Genomic DNA, 23,512 nt, shown 5'->3' on the forward strand with positions numbered 1-23,512 from the left:
ACTGGTCCGTTTGTCACAACTTGGGGAAGTTCATGGGAGACGGTGTGGCCACATGACTTCTTAGTCGACCCCCACTTCCCCTTTTGTCTAACAAGCCGCCATGCCAGTTTAGCCCACTAGGGCACATTTTCCTATCATTTCATGTAACCACATGAAACCACACCTTGTTTGTTTATGCATTTCTGTGAATTACTTAGTTAGTAATAAATAAATCATTTAACAGAATTGATGTATGGATGACTCATAGTGAAGACTGGGTTCGTGCAGATAACCAACAATTTACGACGTTTGGAGTGAGACATAACGCTGTTTATATAATAGCCTCAGATATGAGGTTTACATCTAATTGTTGTATAAGATGAATGAGTGAGTATGATACGGTTTGTATAAATGTGTAATATGATTTTGGACTGTTTAATGAAGAAAAATACAATTCCCTTTTGATTTGAACTAAATCAGAGAACCACCCCTGAGCCCAGTTATAGGGTCAGGCTTACTGGGACAGACCCTTTTCTTCCATTCTGAATAAAACCCAACTTTGAGAAATTATCAGCTTACCTCAATTACGAGACGGCTAAAGGTTGCAGACCATGTTTTTCTCCATTCAGAGGACAAAGGTTGTAGACCTTTGAGTGTGAATATTTTAACCATTCCACGTGGTTAAACTCTTAGACTATCGATACCGACAGAATAAGAACAAGTCTTTGATATTAATTACTAGTCTGCAGCTAGGAATTCGGTATCATTGAACGCGAAGAACGACAACCGCCGAAACAACCATTCTATAACGAATGTCACTCTGAACCATCCCCTCTAACCACAACCGAGAGAGAAAGGGAGAGAGACGGACAATTCTACAAAATAAATTAACTTTTCACCAGCGATCAAGATGACACACTGAGCGTAAATTATTATATTGATTGCAATTGTTCCCGAATGAGTGAGCGTTCATGTGCAAAGGATTAGCATTTCAATTGTTATAATTATCACTCTGTAGTGACTTCTTAGTCGACCCCCACTTACCCTTTTGTCTAACAAGCTGCCATGCCGGTTTAGCCCACTAGGGCACATTCTCCTATCATTTCATGTAACCACATTTACCTTGTTTGTTTGTTTGTTTATGCATTTCTGTGAATTACTTAGTTAGTAATAAATAAATGATTTAACACAATTGATGTATGGATGACTCATACTGAAGACTGGGTTCGTGCAGATAACCAACAATTTACGATGTTTGGAATGAGACTAACGTGAGGTAAAGAAAATAATTCATTAATTCGAAGACTAATTGATCAGATAAAATATCTGAAAAGTTATTTTAGGAAATGATAACTTTGTAATCTGAATATTTTTCCTTGGTGCCCCGACTTCCTAGTTAATTAGTTACATGATTAATCAGTTGATCGCGTAATAACTAATTACAGAGAATCTTTGATAAAAACTATCAGTCTTCAGTTAATGATAGTAAAGACACGACACCTGGTTCTAACATGAATCCTTTGTCCTGATCTTGTCCACATTCAGATTGTGCCCACATTTTCAGACAGGTGTAAACAATTAAAAGACGCATTGTGATCTGATTGTGACCAGATCTTCCTGACCACCTCCGGAGGTAGTCAGGCACACATTGTGTCATGATATCTTACAAGTGTAGATGGATCTGGACAGTGAAACCATTTATAGTGCTTTCAGAAAGTATTCATACCCCCTTGTCTTATTCCAAGGTTGTTGTGTTACAGCCTGAATTCAAAATGGATTAAATAGATAGAAATATCTCATTTACATAAGTATTTACAATCCTGAGTCAATACTTTGTAGAAGCACCTTTGTTGCGATTACAGCTTCGGGTCTTTCTGGGTAAGTCTCTAAGAATTTTCCATACAAAGTGTTATGTTTGGGGCAATACAACACATTACGGAGTACCACTCTCCATATTTTCAAGCATAGTGATCATGTTATGGGTATGCTTGTAATCGTTAAGAACAGGGGAGATTTTCAATATAAAAACTTACGGAATGTACGGAAAATCCTAGAGGAAAAACTGATTCAGTTTGCTTTCCAACATTTGCCCTTTATTCTTCAGAAAATTCTTCAAGCTCAGTGAAATTAGTTGTTGATCATTGCTAGACAACCATTTTCAGGTCTTGCCATAGTTTTTTCAAGCAGAAGTCAAAACTGTATCTCGGCCACTGAAGAACATTTGCTGGTTTCTTGGTAAGCAACCCCAGTGTAGATTTGGCCTTGTGTTTCAGAATTTTGTGCTGCTGAAAGGTGAATTAAATCTCCCAGTGTCTGGTGGAAAGCAAACTGAACCTGTTTTTCCTCTAGGATTTTACCTGTGCTTGAATTCGTTCCGTACATTTTTTATCCTGAAAAACTCCCCTGTCCTTAACGATTACAATTAATGATTGTCCTTAATGATTATCCATAACATGACCACTATGCTTGAAAATATGGAGAATGGTACTCAGTAATGTGTTGTATTGGATTTGCCCAAAACATAACACTTTGTATTCAGGAAAAAAGTGAATTGCTTTGACACATTATTTTTGCACTATTACTTTTTTTGTTGCACACAGGATGCATGTTTTGGAATCTGTTTATTCTGTATATTTGGAATATGTTTGCTCTGTATAGGCTTCCTTCTTTTCACTCTGTCAATTAGGTTAGTGTTATGGAGTAACTACAATATTGTTACTCCACAACAACATTGCAGTTTGTTTTCTCATATCACAACCATTAAACGCTGTAACTGTTTTAAAGTCACCATCGGCCTCATGGTGAAATCCCTGAGCGGTTTACTTCCTCTCCAGCAACTGAGTTAGGAAGGACACCTGTATCTTTGTAGTGACTGGGTGTATTGATACACCATCCAAACTGTAATGAATAACTTCGTCATATTCAAAGGGATATTCAATGTCACTTTTTTTTTTTACCCATCTACAGTACCAATAGGTGCCTCCCTGGTCTTTGTGGTTGAATCTGTTTTTGAAATTCACTGCTCGATTGAGGGACCTTACAGATAATTGTATGTGTGGGGTAAAGAGATGAGGTAGTCATTCAAAAATCACGTTAAACACTATTATTTGCCACAGAGTAAGTCCATGCAACTTATGTAACTTGTTAAGCACATTTTTACTCCTGAAGTTATTTAGGTTTGCCACAACAAAGGGCTTGAATACTTATTGACTCAAGACATTTCAGCTTTTCATTTTTAATTAATTTGTAAAAATGTCAAAAAACGTCATTCCACTTTGACATTATGGGGTATTGTGTGTAGGCCAGTGAAAACAAATCTCAATTTCATCAATTTTAAATTCAGGCTGTAACACAACAAAATGTGGAAAAAGTAAAGGGGTGTGAATATATTCTGAAGGTACTGTAAATCACCATAATTCCGTAAAATCTGGTCACAATGCAGACACAGTGGACAAATATGAGACACATTTTAATACCATGTGTAGACATATTTATGAAAATGTGGGCAAGATCAGGACAAAGGACCAGGGTGTAAATGAGGTTATTGACTAATATACAAACACAGTACACAAAATACTAAATAAAAAACAAATATGACGGGAGAGATATCTAGAGATTTGAAAAGGTGGTTTGATCACACAAACATGCTTGGTACAGAAAGAATATTCTTCCGTTTAAAGTATCACTTAGTGGTAAGGTATAAACCCAGAGTTTGATTTATAGCTGAGGAGTCCAGGGCTATGTTTCATTGCAGGAAGATGAATGTGAATTAGGGGAGAGTGGAGGGAACATCTTCCTCGAATGAGACATGGCCAAGCTCTCTAACTCTCCTCCACTCACCGGGGGCTTGAAGAAGACAGGCTCGTTGTCATCGATGTCCAACAGCGCCACCTGTAGGGGCTGGGTTGTCTCATAAGGCACGGGCTGACCTAGGTCATAGGCCACAACAATCAGCTGAGGGACAGGACACCTTCCGTTAGTCAGACATAAACAATACGCATACATACACAAGCATGCATACACACACACGCACACATGTGCATGAGCGTGCGCACGCGAGCACACACACACACACACACACACACACACACACACACACACACACACACACACACACACACACACACACACACACACACACACACACACACACACACATACATACATACATTGCAGTTGCATATCAGCTTGTTCATTCCTGTCTGGGCTGAATCTTAACCAGAAATCTGCCAGGCCTTTGCAAACTTTGCATTTTTTCCATTGACCTCAAGGTATGATTCAGGTTGTCACCAGCTACAAGTGCATATGTATGGTTAGAATTGGGCCCTAGGTCGTGTGTTGTGTCAGTCCACTCACGCTGTGCAGGGCCTGCTTCTCTCGGTCCAGTTTGACGGCGGTGGTGATAACTCCTGTAATAGTGTCAATGTGGAAGTTCTCCCAATCTCTGTTCCTAGCGCCTGTCTGGAGGAATGCATAGCGCACCTCTCCATTCACCCCCTCATCCCCATCTGTCGCAAACACCTCATACACCAGCAGGCCTGGGGCCTGCTCCTACAAGGGGGGGCAGAAATCATTGAGATTTGAGATATCCTGTTTGTATGCACTATAACTACAACTGCAGAGATTTTTACAGTAGCACTGTGTAGTTGAGCAACAGCTTCATACATGCAAAAAAAAATATATAATCTGTTATTACATTTTTACTATACTGCTAGGGACTTCTAACACCATACTGTAGTACCACCAACATGCACAAGCAAACATATACACACACCTCCATGATGTGCATGATGGTGCCGTTGGTGGGCCTGACGAACATGGGCCTGTTGTCGTTGACATCTATGATGATGATGTGTAAGGTGGCGGTGCCCCAGAGGGGTGGTTTGCCCTGGTCTGTAGCCACCACCGTCAGGTTAAAGCACTCAAAGGACTGCAGCAGACGGAGAGAACGCACCAGGCCTGTGTCAGCGTCCAGAGAGAAGGCATCTGATATACCATAGAGAGAAAGAGAGAGAGAGATACAGGCTTTTGTTTTAGCCCAGCCCTATCATACCTGATTCAACTAATCAATTGCCAATGTAGACCATAATAAGTTAAACCAGTTGTGTTAAAACTGGGCTGGAACAAAAGCCTCTTACAGTACCTATGATGATGTGTGTGTGTGTTTGTGTGGCTCCTACCTGCCCCTGGGCCCTGCAGGCTGTAGTACATCAGACCGTTCTCCCCCTCATCCAGGTCACTGGCAGTCAGCGTGATCACAGATGTCCCACTGGGCTCGTTCTCAAACACACTGGTCTCAAAGACCTGATCTGAGAACCGTGGACGGAAGTCATTCACATCCAGAACGGTCACCAAGACCTGAGAGAGACAGACCAGGGACAGGAAAATATGATGTGGCCCTGTGTGGCGCAGTTGGTAAGAGTGTGGTGCTAGCAATACCAAGGTTATGGTTTCAATCCCCATAGGAATCATAATACACATATTACCAATGCAGAGATATACACAAAGTAGACAGTTTATTAGGTACACCCACCTAGTACTGGGTCGGACCCCCTTTGCCTCCAAAACACTCTGAATTCTTTGGGGGAAGGATTATACAAGGTGTGCCATACAAACGTTGCTCAATTGGTATCAAGGGACTTAACATGTGCCAGGAAAACATTCCCCACACTCTTCCACCGCTGCCACCATCCTGTACCATTGACAACAGGCAGGATGGGTCCATGGTCTCATGTTGCTTACGCCAAAACCTGAATCTGCCATCAGCATGACGCAACAGGAACCAGGATTCGTCAGACCAGGCTGCTTTTCCACTCCTCAAATCCAGTGTTGTTGATCATGTGCCCACTGGATCCACTTTCTGTTTTTAGCTGATAGGAGTGGACCCCAGTGTGGTCGTCTGCTACAATAGCCCAGCCGTGACAAGAACCGACAAGTTGTGCATTACGAGATATCGTTCTGCACACCATTGTTCTATTGCAACATTATTTGCCTGTTTGTGGCCCGCCTGTTAGCTCACACAATTATTGCCATTCTCCATCAACCTCTCTCATCAACGAGTTGTTTTCACCCACAGGACGGCCACTGACTGGACGTTTTTTGTTTGTTGCACCATTCTCGGTGAACCCTAGACACTGTCTTGTGGGAAAAGCACAGGAGGCTGGACGTTTCTGAGGTACTGGAACCGGTGCGCCTGGCACCGACAATCATACTTCATTCAAAGTCGCTTAGGTCACTTGTTTTGACCATTCTAATGTTCAATCAAACAGTAACTGTTTGCCTGTGCCTGTCTGCCTGCTTTATATAGTAAGCCACGGCCACGTGACTCACTGTCTGTAGGAGTGAACCATTTTTGTGAACGGGGTGCTGTCCCTAATAAACTGGCCACAGAGTATTTTGAACATACATTTTCATTCACATTTTAGTCTTATCCAGAGTGATTACAGTCAGTGCATTCAACTATGTTTACTTGTGTTCTACTACAGTATGAATCCCACCTGAACAGATTTCTCCCGTCGGTTGTTGGGGCTGCCCCCAGGATTGTCCCTAGCTATGGCCGTCAGGGTGTAGTGGTCTTTAGTCTCTCTGTCCAGTGGAGACAGAATGTAGATGTCACCCTGACAAGAGAAGGAGGAGGAAAAGTAGGAGGAAGAGAAAGAGGAGAAAGATGATTATAAAGTGTAATTATTAGGCAGTTTCGGGGAGAGAGTTTAGGCTTCAGACAACACATCTAATCCACAGCAGGAACTTCCATATTTGGGTTTGGTTCAGTATTGGAATGCAGCCAGAGCAGGAACTCCTTCAGCTTCTTTGGCATCCAACGTTTAGGTGCATACACCGCCACCTACTGTACTGATGTGCCATTCACAGCCTACCTACATTCAATTATTTGATATGGTAATACAAAATTTGGAAAAAGGAAAAGGAACATTGCCCTGCCAACTATTAGCCCTCACTAAAAAAAAAAACCACCCCATTCCACTTTTTAACCCTATCTAGTCCTACTCCAGACTAATGGTCTGATAGGACATAACACTACCACTCAACACCTCCATAAGCTGTTTTGCCGTAAATCCTCGCAATTCCAAGTGCTTCTCTGCAGCTGCCACCAAAACCTCTATTTTGTGTGACTTTCGATCCATTTCTGCAGTACAATTGACAAACATGGCTGTACAGTACCAGTCAAAAGTTTGGACACACCAACTAAATCAAGGGTTTTTCTTTATTTTTTAAATATTTTCTACAGTCGTGGCCAAAAGTTTTGAGAATGACACAAATATTAATAAAGTTTGCTGCTTCAGTGTCTTTAGAAATCTTGTCAGATGTTACTATGGAATACTGAAGTATAATTACAAGCATTTCATAAGTGTCAAAGGCTTTTATTGACAATTACATGAAGTTGATGCAAAGAGTCAATATTTGCAGTGTTGACCCTTCTTTTTCAAGACCTCTGCAATCCGCCCTGGCATGCTGTCAATGAACTTCTGGGCCACATTCTGACTGATGGCAGCCCATTCTTGCATAATCAATGCTTGGAGTTTGTCAATTTGTGGGGTTTTGTTTGTCCACCCACCTCTTGAGGAATGACCACAAGTTCTCAATGGGATTAAGGTCTGGGGAGTTTCCTGGCCATGGACCCAAAAAATATCGAGGCTTTGCTCCCCGAGCCCCTTAGGGCTCCATCATGCTGGAAAAGGCATTGTTCGTCACCAAACTGTTCCTGGATGGTTGGGAGAAGTTGCTCTCGGAGGATGTGTTTGTACCATTATTTATTCATGGCTGTGTTCTTAGGCAAAATTGTACTTCTCCCTTCTTGGGCGCCCTTCCCATGAATGGTCTCAGGATGCTTTACTTTTGGCATGACACAAGACTGATGGTAGCGATCACCTTGTCTTCTCCGGACAAGCTTTTTCCGGATGCCCCAAACAATTGGAAAGGGGATTCATCAGAGAAAATGACTTTACCCCAGTCCTCAGCAGTCCAATCCCTGTACCTTTTGCAGAATATCAGTCTGTTCCTGATGTTTTTCCTGGAGAAAAGTGGCTTCTTTGCTGATCTTCCTGACACCAGGCCATCCTCCAAAAGTCTTTGCCTCACTGTGCGTGCAGATGCACTCGCACCTGCCTGCTGCCATTCCTGAGCAAGCTCTGTACTGGTGGTGCCCCAATCCCACAGCTGAATGAACTTTAGGAGACAGTCCTGGCGCTTGCTGGACTTTCTTGGGCGCCCTTCTTCACAACAATTGAACCGCTCTCCTTGAAGTTCTTGGTGACCCGATAAATGGTTGATTTAGGTGCAATCTTACTGGCAGCAATATCCTTGCCTGTGAAGCCCTTTTTGTGCAAAGCAATGATGACGGCACGTGTTTCCTTGCAGGTAACCATGATTGACAGAGAAAGAACAATGATTCCAAGCACCACCCTACTTTTGAAGCTTCCAGTCTGTTATTCAAACTCAATCAGCATGACAGAGTGATCTCCAGCCTTGTCCTCGTGAACATTCACACCTGTGTTAATGAGAGAATCACTGACATGATGTCAGCTTGTCCTTTTGTGGCAGGGCTGAAATGCAGTGGAAATGTTTTTGGGGATTCAGTTAATTTGCATGGCAAAGAGGGACTTTGTAATTAATTGCAATTCATCTGATCACTCTTCATAACATTCTGGAGTATATGCAAATTGCCATCATACAAACTGAGGCAGCAGACTTTGTGAAAATGTATATTTGTGTCCTTCTCAAAACTTTTGGCCACAACTGTGCATTGTAGAATAATAGTGAAGACATAAAAACTGTGAAATAACACATACGGAATCATGCAATAACCAAAAAAGTGTTAAACAAATCAAATTATATTTTAAATTCTTCAAAGTAGCCAACCTTTGCCTTGATGTCAGCTTTCCACACATTTGGCATTATCTCAACCAGCTTCAGCTGGAATGCTTTTCCAAAAGTCTTGAAGGAGTTCCCACATATGCTGAGCACTTGTTGGCTGCTTTTCCTTCACTCTGCGGTTCAACTCATCCCAAACCATCCCAAATCATCCCGTCCCCTCGGGTTCGTGCCATGGGGGAGATCTTCGTGGGCTACACTCGGCCTTGTCTCAGGATAGTAAGTTGGTGGTTGAAGATATCCCTCTAGCTGTGCTTTGGCAAAGTGGGTGGGTTATATCCTGCCTGTATGGCCCTGTCCGTGGGTATCGTTGGACGGGGCCACAGTGTCTTTCGACCCCTCCTGTCTCAGCCTCCAATATTTATGCTGCAATAGTTTGTGTTGGGGGGCTAGGGTCAGTCTGTTATATGTGGAGTATTTCTCTTGTCTTATCCAGTGTCCTGTGTGAATTTAAGTATGCTCTCTCTAATTATCTCTTTCTCTATCTTCACTCTCTCTCTTTATCTCGGAGGACCTGAGTCCTAGGACCATGCCTCAGGACTACCTGGCCTGATGACTCCTTGCTATCCCCAGTCCACCTGGTCGTGCTGCTGCTCCAGTTTTAACTGCTCTGCCTGTGGCTATGGAACCCTGACCTGTTCACCGGAAATGCTACCTTGTCCCAGACCTGCTGTTTTCAACTCTCTAGAGACAGCAGGTGCGGTAGAGATACCCTGAATGACCGGCTATGAAAAGCCAACTGACTCCTGAGGTGCTGACCTGTTGCACCCTCTACAACTACTGTGATTATTATTATTTGACCCTGCTGGTCATCTATGAACATTTGAACATCTTGGCCATGTTCAGTTATAATCTCCACCCGGCACAGCCAGAAGAGGACTGGCCACCCCTCATAGCCTGGCTCCTCTCTAGGTTTCTTCCTAGGTTCCGGCCTTTCTAGGGAGTTTTTCCTAGCCACCGTGCTTCTACATCTGCATTGCTTGCTGTTTGGAGTTTTAGGCTGGGTTTCTGTACAGCACTTTACATAAGCTGATGTAGGTAGGGCTTTATGAATACATTTGACTGAATTTGATTGATTGATGTTGAGATGTGTCTGTTACTTGAATTTGAGCACTTTCTGAGGCTGTTAACTCTAATGAACTTATCCCCTGCAGCAGAGGTAATTCTGGGTTTTTCTTTCCTGTGCTGGTCCTCATGAGAGCCAGTTTCATCATAGCAATGGATTGTTTTTGCGACTGTACTTGAAGAAAATTTCAAAGTTCTTGAAAATATCCGGATTGACTGACCTTCATGTCTTAAAATAATGATGGACTTTCATTTCTCTTTACTTATTTGAGGTGTTCTTGCCATAATATTGAATTGGTATTTTACCAAATAGGGCTATCTTCTGTATACCACCGCTAACTTGTCACAACACAACTGATTGGCTCAAATGTATTAAGAAGGAAATAAATTCCCCTATTTAGCATATTAAAAGGCACACCTGTTAATTGAAATGCATTCCAGATGACTACCTCTGGAAGCTTGACACCTAAAACACTGTAGGATTTTCAGAACAAAAGCCCCCACGGGATAACTGACACTTCCTACCTTGACCTTATCTGGCAATGACTCAGCATGACAGACAATGTCTTCTCTGTTTCTCCACACTCTCCACCGGATCTATGTCTCAATGTCTTCCATTTGAACTGCTCCTCCTCAACACTGAATAACACCTCCATTATCACTCCTTTCAACAGCTTCCTGCTCCGGAGAGCAAAGCAAGTCACAATACTTGTCCCTAACCGCATAATCCGGAGCGCCCACTCCCTCTCGGCCGAGGAAACAATAATTTATCATGAGTCGACTCCGAGTTACCTTCACCGACTCAAAATTCCCCAACCTCTTCTCCACCCAACCTGACACCACACATGGATCAGCCAGAATGCAAAGATCCATTCTGTCTACAAATCTCACTCCCACTGGGCCAGAATCATCCTCGGGGCGAGGACTGTACTCGGCGGTCCTCACCGCAGGTACTTCATCCTTACTCTCGCCAGGTTTCATCTCTGAACTATTGGAGCACGTATCCCTCTTTTTGCACTTGATGCGAACCTACCACACACTGCTTCCCTCTTCACTCAACATATCAGCATTCATCACTGCACCTGCCACCACAGTTAATCCATCCTCACTCTCGTCCCATTCAATTTCCTCCTCAAGCTCTCCAAAAGTTCTGTAAGAACCTCCACTCCCCCTCCTCCCTAGCCTTCTCAGCCACTATCACCCCTCCTCTGTCGCTGCTCCCGCAGTTCCAATCACCTTCTTGGCCACTATCACCCCTCCCTCCTCCTCCCTGCCTTTGTCATTTTGAGGTCAACCAACAACCTTTGTGCGAGTCTTAACACTAATTTGACCGACATCCCCAAACTGGGGCAATAAACCCACAGTTATGAAGGCAATATCAGAGCAAGATCATGCTAAAGATGGCCGTGACAGCACCAGCTCCAAAAGACAACCTGGCTAAAGACTTTGCGGATATTCACCGGCTCCTGGAAAAACTACCATAAGAGAAAAACAACCATACCTCCCTCTCCCTTCTACTTTTCCCTGCTCTGGACAGTCCAGCACAACCTTGGTCCATTACCAGGGTCTTTCCCTGTGCTGGGTAGTCCGGCACAACCCCAGTTAAGGGGGGGTTCAGCACAACCTTTGTCCAAGACTGAGGGCTGGGCCTTCCTTATACTATATTCTCATCCCTTCTACTCGCTTCTGCTCTTTTCGCCTCTTCAATGCTAAACGCACCACCTGCCACTCAATGTTCTCCACTGTAGTGCATGTCTACAAGCAAAACTTCAAAAAGATTAAGTGATTGACTTGGCTCATATACCTAAGTGCAACTTGGCCAGTCCAACTTGGCACCCTACTGGAGCCCTGGCACCTTGCCTGGACCAAACCTTTGACCTCCTGAACTTCCACCCTACACTCCACACCTCCGGTTCCCTTCCTTGCAATCTGCTACATAGGCACAGATGGAACCGAATTTCCTGCTTCCACTGCACAGCCATCACATGGCCTTCCTCACATGCAACTCACCATACCGAGACAGGACAGAGCCTCCCGCTTCCACCATATGGACATCACATGGCCTTACCCACACGTGCCTTGCCACACAGAAACAGATCCTCCAGCTCCACCAGGCAGCCATCACACAACCATCCTCACATATGCGTCGCCCATCCCAGGACGGGGCTGAACCTCCTGCACGCTGTGACTCAACTCAGACCCGACCAGTGGCTACTTGTTGTCAGAACGCCTCTCTTTCCTGTATAATTCAACATGCTAGCAACTACAGCAAATGTCAGATAGCTATTGCATTATTTAATAGCCTTTATTATGTCCAATACATTACCAAATGTAACTTTAAATTACACTGAACAAAAATGTAACATGTAAAGTGTTGGTCCCATGTTTCATGAGCTGAAATAAAAGATCCCAGAAATTTTCCAAATGCATAAAAAGCGAATTTCTCTCAAATGTTGTGCACACATTTGTTTACATCCCTGTTAGTGAGCATTTCTCATTTGCCAAAACAATCCATCCACCTGACAGGTGTGACATATCAAGAAGCTGATTAAACAACAAAAGGCCACTAAAATGTGCAGTTTTGTCAAGTTTTGAAGGAGCATGTAATTGGCATGCTGACTGCAGGAATGTCCAACAGAGCTTTTTCCAGATAATTTAATTTTAATGTCTCTACCATAAGCTACCTCCAACGTAATTTTGGAGAATTTGGTTGTACCTCCAACAGGCCTCACAACCGCAGACCCCGTGTAACCACGACAGCCCAGGACCTCAACATCCGGCTTCTTCACCTGTGGGACCAGCCACCCGGACAGCTGATAAAACTGTGGGTTTGCACAACCGAAGGATTTCTGTACAAAATGTCAGAAACCATCTCAGGGAAGCTCATCTGCGTGCTCGTCGTACTCATCAGGGTCTTGGAATTCGGAATCGTACCCGACTTCAGTAGGCAAATGCTCACCTTCGATAGCCGCTTGCACACTAGAGAATTGTGTTCTTCACGGATGAATATTGGTTTCAACTGTACCGGGCAGATGGCAGACAGCGAGTATTTGGGAGAGCGGTTTGGTGGCGGTGGGGTTATGGTATTGGCAGGCATAAGCTATGGACAACGAACACAATTACATTTTATCGATGGCAATTTGAATGCACAGAAATACCGTGACGAGATCCCGAGGCCCATTGTCTTGCCATTCATCTATCGTCATTAAGTCATGTTTCAGCATGATAATGCACGTTCCCATGTTGCAAGGATCTGTACACAATTCCTGGAAACTGAAATTGTCCCAGTTCTTCCATGGCCTGCATACTCACCAGACATGTCACCCATTGAGCATGTTTCAGATGCTCTGGATCGTTGTGTACGACAGCGTGTTCCAGTTCCCGCCAATATCTAGCAACTTCGCACAGCCATTGAGAAGGAGTTAGACATCACATATCAACAACTTTGACTACCTCTCCTCCTACATCCATTACCACACCCTTCAAATTTCCCCTTACGAGCCTCTGTTCATCACTGACAATGGCCACCCCATCGCCAGACACTAGTTTCAGGCACAGCTGAAAACCACCATCTCCCACTCTGGTTACCCTGCTCACCTCTACTTCTTCCACTCCTTCCGGATCAGAGCTGCTACCACGGCAGCACTTAACGGCCGCCCCGCCGCCATCATCAAGCACCTCAGCCGTTGGTCATCCGAAACCTACAACACTTACATCCGCTCAAACCCAACACAGGTCTGATACTCTGAACAAAAGCTTGTCAGGCCCTGGGCCTAATCACAACAGGATTCCACCACTTTCCCCAATGACAAGACTAACCTCCCCCTGGCTAGCCGATGCACCAACAATCCAACCCCCAGACATTTTCAATCATGAAAGGTTCTCACTCCCACTTTCGAGCTCATTCAACAAGCAGAAGGATAAATTCCCTACTTACCCCTCCAGTTGGCTGGATGTTCCTTTTGGGGGGGTGGGGGGCAGCTCAACTGTGGGCCACTACCGGGGGCCCGCCAGCAGGAGGGACAGCACAACCTTGGTGTACAGCCGGGGATTGACCCAGCACAACCACAGTTCAAGACTGGGGGCTGACCCTGCTGGGAGGCCAGATACCAACCCCGATTCATGACCTGGGGCTGGCCTCCCTGATCAAAATCCATGGAAAAACCCTCATACCAAACTCCACCAACTACTACCCCTTCCGACCCACCGTCACTTGCGCATGTCATTTTCCAAATTTGCCCTAACGAAAAATGACCCTTAGATATTAATTTAAAATCCTCCAATCCTCTAAATGTAATTATTGGCGGAGAGCCATATAGATTGCAGAATTGTTGGGAAGATATTTTCGATGGCACATGGTTTATGAATTGACACGCTTGAATAGTCTTGCTGTAAATGGAATACAATGGTAGATGCTGGATTTTTGATAATAATAATCAAATAAAAAGGGCACATTTTCTCACCCCATGTTCAAGAATAATCTTTTCCCCTTTATTCAGATTACAACAGCTCAGTTTCAGTTACAACTGCTCACTTTCGGTTATGCTATCAAGTGGCTATGGTGGAAAACGCCCTTGTTCAGAAGCAAGCACCAGTTAGCCTTGAGCTAGCCTCGAGCTAGGCCCATCTCCCGGCTAGCAAACAAAGTACACCAACTACAATACCTCTCTTGCCAATTGGTCTGGACCCTTTGTTGACACGAAGCTCCGCCGATCCATCATGACTAGTATGTTGACGTAATTCGGCCTATGTGCTCTCAACCAACCTCTGCGTCGTGGATGTCAGTGAAGACCCTTCTGCTAGCCCGTCCCGCTAGCTTCCTGAACGCTGTGTCTCCAACTCGCCTAGCGTAGTAACGACCACTGAACGGCTCCCTGTTTCATCTATTGCTGCTCATTGGACCCTATGATCACTCGGCTACACAGCTGATGCCTGCTGGACTGCTCATTAACACGGTACTTCATTATGTTTATCTGTCGGCCCCAGCCTCGAACTCAGGCCCTGTGTGTAGCTAACTGACCCTATCTGCCCATTCATCGCCATTTACCCATTGTTGTTGTCTTAGCTGTTTACCCGTTGTTGTCTTAGCTCTCCCAATCAACACCTGTGATTGCTTTATGCCACTCTCTAATGTCAATATGCCTTGTATACTGTTGTTTAGGGTAGCTCTCATTGTTTTATTTTACTGCGGAGCCCCTAGTCCCGCTCAACATGCCTCAGATAGCTCCTTTGCCACACCCCCGACACATTCGAAGACCACACCTAGCTTAATAACTGGCGCCTCCAGAGATGCAACCTCTATCATCGTCACTCAATGCCTAGGCTTACCTCCACTGTACTCGCACCCTACCATACCCTTGTCTGTACATTACACCCTGAATCTATCCTACCACGGCCAGAAATCTGCTCCTTTCATTATCTGTTCCCAACGCACTAGACGACCAGATCTTATAGCCTTTAGCCGTACCCTCATCGATCGTGAGAGTTCGTATTGTTAGGTGACCAAAACTGGGATATGCTTAACACCCCGACCGCCCTACAATCTAAGCTAGATGCCCTCAATCTCACACAAATATTCAAGGAACCTACCAAGTACAACCCCAAATCCGTGAACATGGGCACCCTCAAAGATACCACCCTGACCAACTTGCCCTCTAAATACACCTCTGCTGTTTTCAACCAGGATCTCAGCAATCACTGCCTCATTGCCTGCATCCGTTACGGGTCCGGGGTCAAACGACCACCCCTCATCACTGTCAAACGCTCCCTAAAACACTTCTGCGAGCAGGCCTTTCTAATCGACCTGGCCCAGGTGTCCTGGAAGGATATAAACCTCATCCTGTCATTAGAGGTTGCCTGGTTGTTCTAATTTTAAAAAAAAAATAGAACTAAGAACAGATGTAGCCCTTGGTTCACTCCAGACTTGACTGCCCAGACTTGACTGCCCTTGGCCAGCACAAAAACATAATCTAGCATTGAATAGTCCCCGCGATATGCAACTTTTCAGGGAAGTCAAGAACCAATATACGCAGTCAGTTAGGAAAGCAAAGGCTAGCTTTTTCAAACAGAAATTTGCATCCTGCAGCACAAATTCCCAAAAGTTTTGGGATACTGTAAAGTCCATGGAGAATAAGAGCACCTTGTCCCAGCTGCACACTGCACTGAGGCTAGGAAATTCTGTCACCACCGATAAATCCATGATAATCGAGAATTTCAATTAGCATTTCTCTACCGCTGGCCATGCTTTCCACCTGGCTACCCCAACCCCGGCCAACAGCTCTGCAACCCCCGCAGCAACTGGCCCAAGCCCCGCCCCGCTTCTCCTTCACCCAAATCCAGACAGCTGATGTTCAGATAGAGCTGCAAAATCTGGATCCCTACAAATCAGCCTGGCTAGACAATCTGGACACTCTCTTCCTAAAATTATCCGCCGCCATTGTTGCAAGCCGTATTACTAGTTCAACCTCTCTTTCGTATCATGTGAGATTCCTAAAGATTGGAAAGCGGCCACATTCATCCCCCTCTTCAAAGGGGAAGACACTCTAGACTCAGATTGTTACAGACCTTTATTCATCCTGCCCTGCCTTTCTAAAGTCTTCGAAAGCCAAGTGAACAAACAGATCACCGACGAATCCCACCATACCTTCTCCACCAAGCAATCCGGTTTCTGAGCTGGTCACAGGTGCACCTCAGCCACACTCAAGTTCCTAAACGATATCATAACCGCCATCGATAAAAGACTGTACTATGCAGCGTTCTTCATCAACCTGGCCAAGGCTTCCGACTCTGTCAATCACCGTATTCTTATCGGCAGACTCAACAGCCTTGGTTTCTCTAATGACTGCCTCACCTGGTTCACCAACTACTTCTCAGATAGAGTTCAATGTGTCAAATTGGAGCGCCTGTGGTCCGGACCTCTGGCAGTCTCTATGGGGGTGCCACAGGGTTAAATCTCAGGCTGACTCTTTTCTCTGTATAAATCAATTATGTCACTCTTGCTGCGGGTGATTTTTTGATCCACCTCCACGCAGATGACATAATTCTGTATACATCTGGCCCTTCTTTGGACACTGTGTTAACAAACCTCCAAACGAGCTTCAATGCCATACAACACTCGTTCTGTGGCCTCCAACTGCTCTTAAATGCCAGTAAAACTAAATGCATGCTCTTCAACCAATCGCTGCCCGCACCCGCCTGCCCAGCATCACTACTCTGGACGGTACTGACTTAGAATATGTAGACAACTATAAATATCCAGGTGTCTGGCTAGACTGTAAACCCTCCTTCCAGACAAATCTAGAATCTGATTCCTATTTCACAACAAAGCCTGCTTCACTCATGCTGCCAAACAACCTCGTAAAACTGACTATCCTACTGATCCTTGACATCGGCGATGTCATTTACAAAATAGCCTCCAACACTCTACTCAGCAAATTGGATGCAGTCTATCACAGTGACATCCGTTTTGTCACCAAAGCCCCATATACTACCCACCACTGCGACCTGTATGCTCTCGTTGGCTGGTCCTCACTACATATTCGTCGCCAAACCCACTGGCTCCAGGCCATCTACTAGTAAAGCGCCACCTTATCTCAGCTCACTGGTCACCATAGCAACACCCACCCGTAGCACACGCTCCAGCACATATATTTCACTGGTCATCCCCAAAGCCAACACCTCCTTTGGCTGCCTTTCCTTCCAGTTCTCTGCTGCCAATGACTGGAATGAATTGCAAAAATCACTGAAGTTAGAGACTTATATCTCCCTCACTAACTAAGCATCAGCTGTCAGGCAGCTTACCGATCGCTGCAGCTGTACACAGCCCATCTGTAAATAGCCCAAAATCCCCATGTTTGTTTTTGTTTTTCTGCTCTTTTGCACACTAGTATTTCTACTTGCAAATCCTCATCTGCACATCTGTCACTCCAGTTTTAATTGCTAAATTGCAATTACTTCGCCACTATGGCCTTACTTACTTCATTTTCACACACTGTCTACAGATTTTTCTATTGTGTTATTTACTGTCCGTTTGTTATCCCAAGTGTAACTCTGTGTTGTTTGTGTCGCACTGCTTTGCTTTATATTGGCCAGGTCGCAGTTGTAAATGAGAACTTGTTCTCAACTGGCCTACCTGGTTAAATTAAGGGGAAATAATTTGAACAATTGAAAACGAAATCATCTCAAAAAAGTTTGTTATTTTTTAAACAAGGTCTTGAAAATGAGATGGTGAACTCCGCAAACAACCAGTCAGAGAATGAGAATGGTAAATGACTGTAATTAATACATTCATTCAATACATTGGAGGGTTAGGACTGGAGCCACCAGAGGACTTGAAAATTAGCCATAGCTGAGAGGACCACCAAAACTAAAGGTATTTTGGTTTCAGTGCATTTTCTTAAAAACATTTTTAAATAGCCTATCAATGTGTAGGCATACTGTGTAATAAAATTGATAATTGTGTACTAAAAACGTGAATGTGTTTTTTCAGAGCATACAACCATGCAATTCAATGGCTCAGATACAAGACGTATATGGCAGAGTCCACAGGAAATCACGGATTACAAAAAGAAAAACAGCCATGTTACAGACACCGACGTCTCGCTTCCAGACAAACTAAACACCTTCTTTGCCCACCTTTGAGGATACCCCCCCCCCCCCACACTTCTTCTCTGTAGCCGACGTGAGTAAGATATTTAAACGTGTTAACCCTCGCAAGGCTGCTGGCACAGACGTCATCCCTAGCCGCGTCCTCAGAGCATGTGCAGACCAGCTGGATGGTGTGTTTACGGACATATTCAATCCCTCCCTATCTCAGTCTGCTGTCCCCAAATGCTAAAAGATGGCCACCATTGTTCCTGTACACAAGAAGGCAAAGATAACTGAACTAAATGACTATCGCCATGTAGCACTCACTTCTGTCATCATGAAGTGCTTTGAGAGACTAGTCAAAGATCATATCACCTCCACCTTACCTGCCACCCTAGACCCACTTCAGTTTGCATACCGCCCCAACAGGTCCACAGACGATGCAATCGTCATCACACTGCACACAGACCTGTTCCATCTGTACGAGAGGAATACCTATGTAAGAATGCTGTTCATTGACTACAGCTCAGTATTTAAAACCATAGTACCCACCAAGCGCATCATTCAGCTGGATGCCCTGGGTCTCAACTCGGCCCTGTGCAATTGAGTCCTGGACTTTCTGACGGGCCGCCACCCAGGTGGTGACCCAGGTGGTGACCCAGGTGGTGACGACACAACAGCAGTGGGCTTGATTACCAACAATGACGAGACAGCCTACAGGGAGGAGGTGAGGGCACTCGGAGTGTGGTGTCAGGAAAACAACCTCTCACCTCTCAATAAAACAAAGGAGATGATCGTGGATTTCAGGAAACAGCAGAGGGATCACTCCTCCATCCACATTGATGGGACAGTAGTGGAGAAGGTGGAAAGTTTTAAGTTCCTCGGCGTACACATCACAGACAAACTGAAACGGTCCACCCACACAGACAGTGTGGTGAAGAAAGCGCAACAGTTTGTCACTTAAAACCCTGACAAACTTTTACAGATGCATAATTGAGAGCATCCTGTCGGGCTGTATCACCACCTGGTACTGCAACTGCACCGCCCTCAACAGCAAGGCTCTCCAGAGGGTGGTGCGGTCTGCACAACGCATCACCGGGGTCAAACTACCTGCCCTCCAAGACACCTACAGCACCCATTGTCACAGGAAGACCAAAAAGATCATCAAGGACAACAACCACCCGAGCCACTGCCTGTTCACCCCACTACCATCCAGAAGGCGAGGTCAGTACAGGTGCATCAAAGCTGAAAAACAGCTTCTCTCTCAAGGCCATTAGACTGCTAAACAGCAATCACTAACTACATAGAGACTCATATCACTGGCCACTTAAATAAATGGATCACTGGTCACTTTAAACAATGCCACTTTAATAATGTTAACATATCTTTCATTACTCATCTCATATGTATGTACTGTATCTTATACCATCTATTGCACCATGCCTATGCCACTCATCCATATGAGAAAATTGCAATATGTACATATTATTATTCCTCCCTTTAGATTTGTGTGTATTAGGTAGTTGTTGGGGAATTGTTAGATTATTTATTAGATATTACTGCACTGTCAGAACTAGAAGCACAAGCATTTCGCTACACTCGCATTAACATCTGCTAACCATGTGTATGTGACCAATAAAATTGTATTTTATTTGCCGACAACCATCTGTGAAGATCAGTGGACAAAGGGCTGGACAACAGGCCACACCAAAAAAACGCATGGTTCCACAGAATACCAACTGGGATGGATTCCGGTGGAAAATGTGGCTTCTTCATTAACATCTGTATGCTTAATAAAATAATGATAAAATACTGTCGCCATCTTTGATCCAAGAGAACACACATGGTTTATGTTCTGAAAATAAATAACAATATATTGGTCATGTCTCCCGAGTGGTGCAGCGGTCTAAGGCACTGCATCTACGTGCAAGAGGCATCACTACAGTCCCTGGTTAGAATCCAGGCTGTATCACATCCAGCCGTGATTGGGAGTCCCATAGGGCGGTGCACAATTGGATCAGCATAATCTGGGTTTTGCCGGGGTAGGTCGTCATTGTAAATAAGAATTTGTTCTTTAACTGACTTGCCTAGTTAAATAAAGGTTAAATAAAAATATAAAAATACAAATATATATAATAAGTCTTACAAAGCCATTCCATAAGTCCACTCAAGTTTCTTCAACTGTCTTCTGACTGTGACTAGAGTGATGTTGATATTGTGCTGTGATGCCAAAATATTCCAGGCTGCATTTGCAGATCGCCCATCATCTTCAACCATCAGTGAGTTGATGGTTTGAATAGTCTCGCTGGAAATTGTAATGAAAAGCACTATACAAAGTAAATGTGTTATTTATTATGGTCTGACATGTTGCAATTTTGTAATGTGTTTTGTTTGGAAAATTGTTTTGTAAATATTAATTCACATTTTTGGTGCCACCATATAAACTATCAATTATTTAAATACATATTGTTATTATTATTATTGAAACAGATGGCTCATTCATCAGAAAACCAACTGATATTGCCAACTACTTTAATAATTGTTTCATTGGCAAGATTAGCAAACTTAGGCATAACATGCCAGCAACAAATGCTGACACTACACATCCAAGTACATATCTGAGCAAATTATGAAAGACAAGCATTATAATTTTTAAATTCTGTAACGTTATTGTGGAAGAGGTCAAAAAATTATTATTGCCTATCAACAATGACAAGCCACCGGGGTCTGACAACATGGATGGAAAATTACTGAGGATAAGAGCAGACGATTTTGCCACATCTTCAACTTAAGCCTAATAGAAAGTGTGTGCCCTCAGGCTTAGAGGAAAGCAAAAGTAATTCCGCTACCTAAGAATAGTAAAGCCCCCTTTACTGGCTCAAATAGCCGACCAATCAGCCTGTTACCAACCCTTAGTACATTTTTGGAAAAAATAGTGTTTGACCAGATACAATGCTATTTCACAGAAAACAAATTGACAACAAACTTTCAGTATCCTTATAGAGAAGGACATTCAACAAGCACAGCACTTACACAAATGACTGATGATTGGCTTGAGAGACATTGATGATAAAAAGATTGTGGGGACTGTCTTGTTAGACTTCAGTGCGGTCTTTGATATTATCGATCATAGTCTACTGCTGGCAAAACGTATGCGTTATGGCTTTACACCCCCTGCTACATTGTGTTACCTGTCTAACAGAACATAGAGGGTGTTCTTTAACGGAAGCCTCTCAAACATAATTCAGGAAGAAACAGGAATTCCCCAGGGCAGCTATCTAGGCCCATTACTTTTAAAAATATTTACTAATGACATGCCACTGGCTTTGTGGAATGCCAGAGTGTCTATGTATGCGGATGACTCAACACTATACATGTCAGCTACTACAGTGACTGAAATAACTGCAACACTGCAACAAAGAATTGCAGTTAGTTTCAGAGTGGGTGGCAAGGAATAAGTTAGTCTAAATATTCTAAAACTAAAAGCATTTGGGACAAAGCATTCACTAAACCCTAAACCTCAACTAAATCTTGCAATAAATCATGTGGAAATTGAGCAAGTTGAGGTGACTAAACTGCTTGGAGTTACCCTGGATTGTAAACTGTCATGGTCAAAAAATATTGATACAACAGTAACTAAGATGGGGAAAAGTATGTCCATGATAAGGCGCTGCTCTACCTTCTTGACAGCACGGTCAACAAGGCAGGTCCTACAGGCCATAGTTTTGTCGTACCTGGACTATAACAAAGTCTTAAAAATAACTATGAGTAGTGATGTTTAGTGAATTACAAGGATGGTACAAAAATCCTTGGTCAGGTGACACAAAAAAGGATTTAGGAAAATTGCAATTGGTTCAGAACAGGGCAGCATGGCTGGCCCTTGGATGTACACAGAGAGCTAATATTAATAATATGCATGTCAATCTCTCCTGGCTCAAAGTGGAGGAGAGATTGACTTCATCACTGCTTGTATTTACGAGAGGTATTGACATGTTGAATGCACCCATGCATACCCCACAAGACATGCCACAAGAGGTCTCTTCACAGTCCCCAAGTCCAGCGCAGACTATGGAAGGCTCACAGTACTAAATAGAGCCATGACTACATGGAACTCTATTCCACATCAAGTAACTCATGCAAGCAGTAAAATTTGATTTTAAAAACAGATAAAAAAACACCTTATGGAACAGCGGGACTGTGAAGCAACACGAACACAGGCACAGACACATGCATACACACACACACGATAGCATGCACACTATACACACATGTACACATAGATTTTGTACTGTATATTTGTGGTAGTGGTGGAGTAGGGGCCTGAATGCACACAGTCTGTGAATGTATTGTAATGTTTTTAAAATTGTATAAACTGCCTTAATTTTGGTGGACCACAGGAAGAGTAGGGAACACATATATAACCATAGAAAATGGTTGCAGGTCAGAGGGCCATCTAACAAGTGCAGATCAGAGGGCCATCAAGCGAAACAGACCAATGAACCACGGGTAAACGGCGGGAGTATCTATGACTCTCCGCTTCTCACTTCCCTTGGCACAAGCTCGGATGACCAGCTACATCCCCCCTGACCAGCTCCAACTCCCCTTTCCCTGTTTGGCGCGGCCACATGGCGCACCCCCTTTTCCTGTTAGGCACGACTGCATGGCACACCCCCAATATCAAGGTGCATATGGGCCTATTTATATAATGAATATGAATTCAAGGGCAGAAATGATTAAATATTAAAGCATTAGATATCTCACTAAAGGCGTCATGTCATACAAAAGCTATACTTAAATCCAAACTGGTTGGAGATTAAAAGAGTACATGGCCATAAAAGCTAGAAAATGACCAGCACGGTCAGATAATATAAACAGTGTTTATAGAGGGTGCAACCGGTCAGTACCTTAGGAGTAAATGCCAGTTGGCTTTTCATAGCCGAGCATTCAGAGGTCAAGACAGGAAGTGCATGTACGTGTGCGAGAAAGAGGATCG

At 43.9% G+C, this 23,512-nt stretch overlaps 1 protein-coding gene across 1 annotated transcript in view; it reads right to left on the bottom strand.

The window, feature by feature from the left end:
- LOC139409029 (cadherin-related 23) overlaps nucleotides 1-23,512 on the bottom strand; it is a 611,517-nt gene that overhangs the window by 9,813 nt on the left and 578,192 nt on the right. The window contains exons 50-54 of the mRNA XM_071153685.1: nucleotides 6,477-6,596; nucleotides 5,160-5,337; nucleotides 4,754-4,965; nucleotides 4,336-4,530; nucleotides 3,820-3,933 (exon numbers count right to left, since the gene is read on the bottom strand). Coding sequence (XP_071009786.1) covers nucleotides 3,820-3,933; nucleotides 4,336-4,530; nucleotides 4,754-4,965; nucleotides 5,160-5,337; nucleotides 6,477-6,596 — 819 coding nt within the window. The remainder of the gene's footprint in view (nucleotides 1-3,819; nucleotides 3,934-4,335; nucleotides 4,531-4,753; nucleotides 4,966-5,159; nucleotides 5,338-6,476; nucleotides 6,597-23,512) is intronic.

This window comes from Oncorhynchus clarkii, chromosome 1 (genome assembly GCF_045791955.1).
Source record: "Oncorhynchus clarkii lewisi isolate Uvic-CL-2024 chromosome 1, UVic_Ocla_1.0, whole genome shotgun sequence".
In the NCBI taxonomy this organism is placed as follows: Eukaryota; Metazoa; Chordata; class Actinopteri; order Salmoniformes; family Salmonidae; genus Oncorhynchus; species Oncorhynchus clarkii.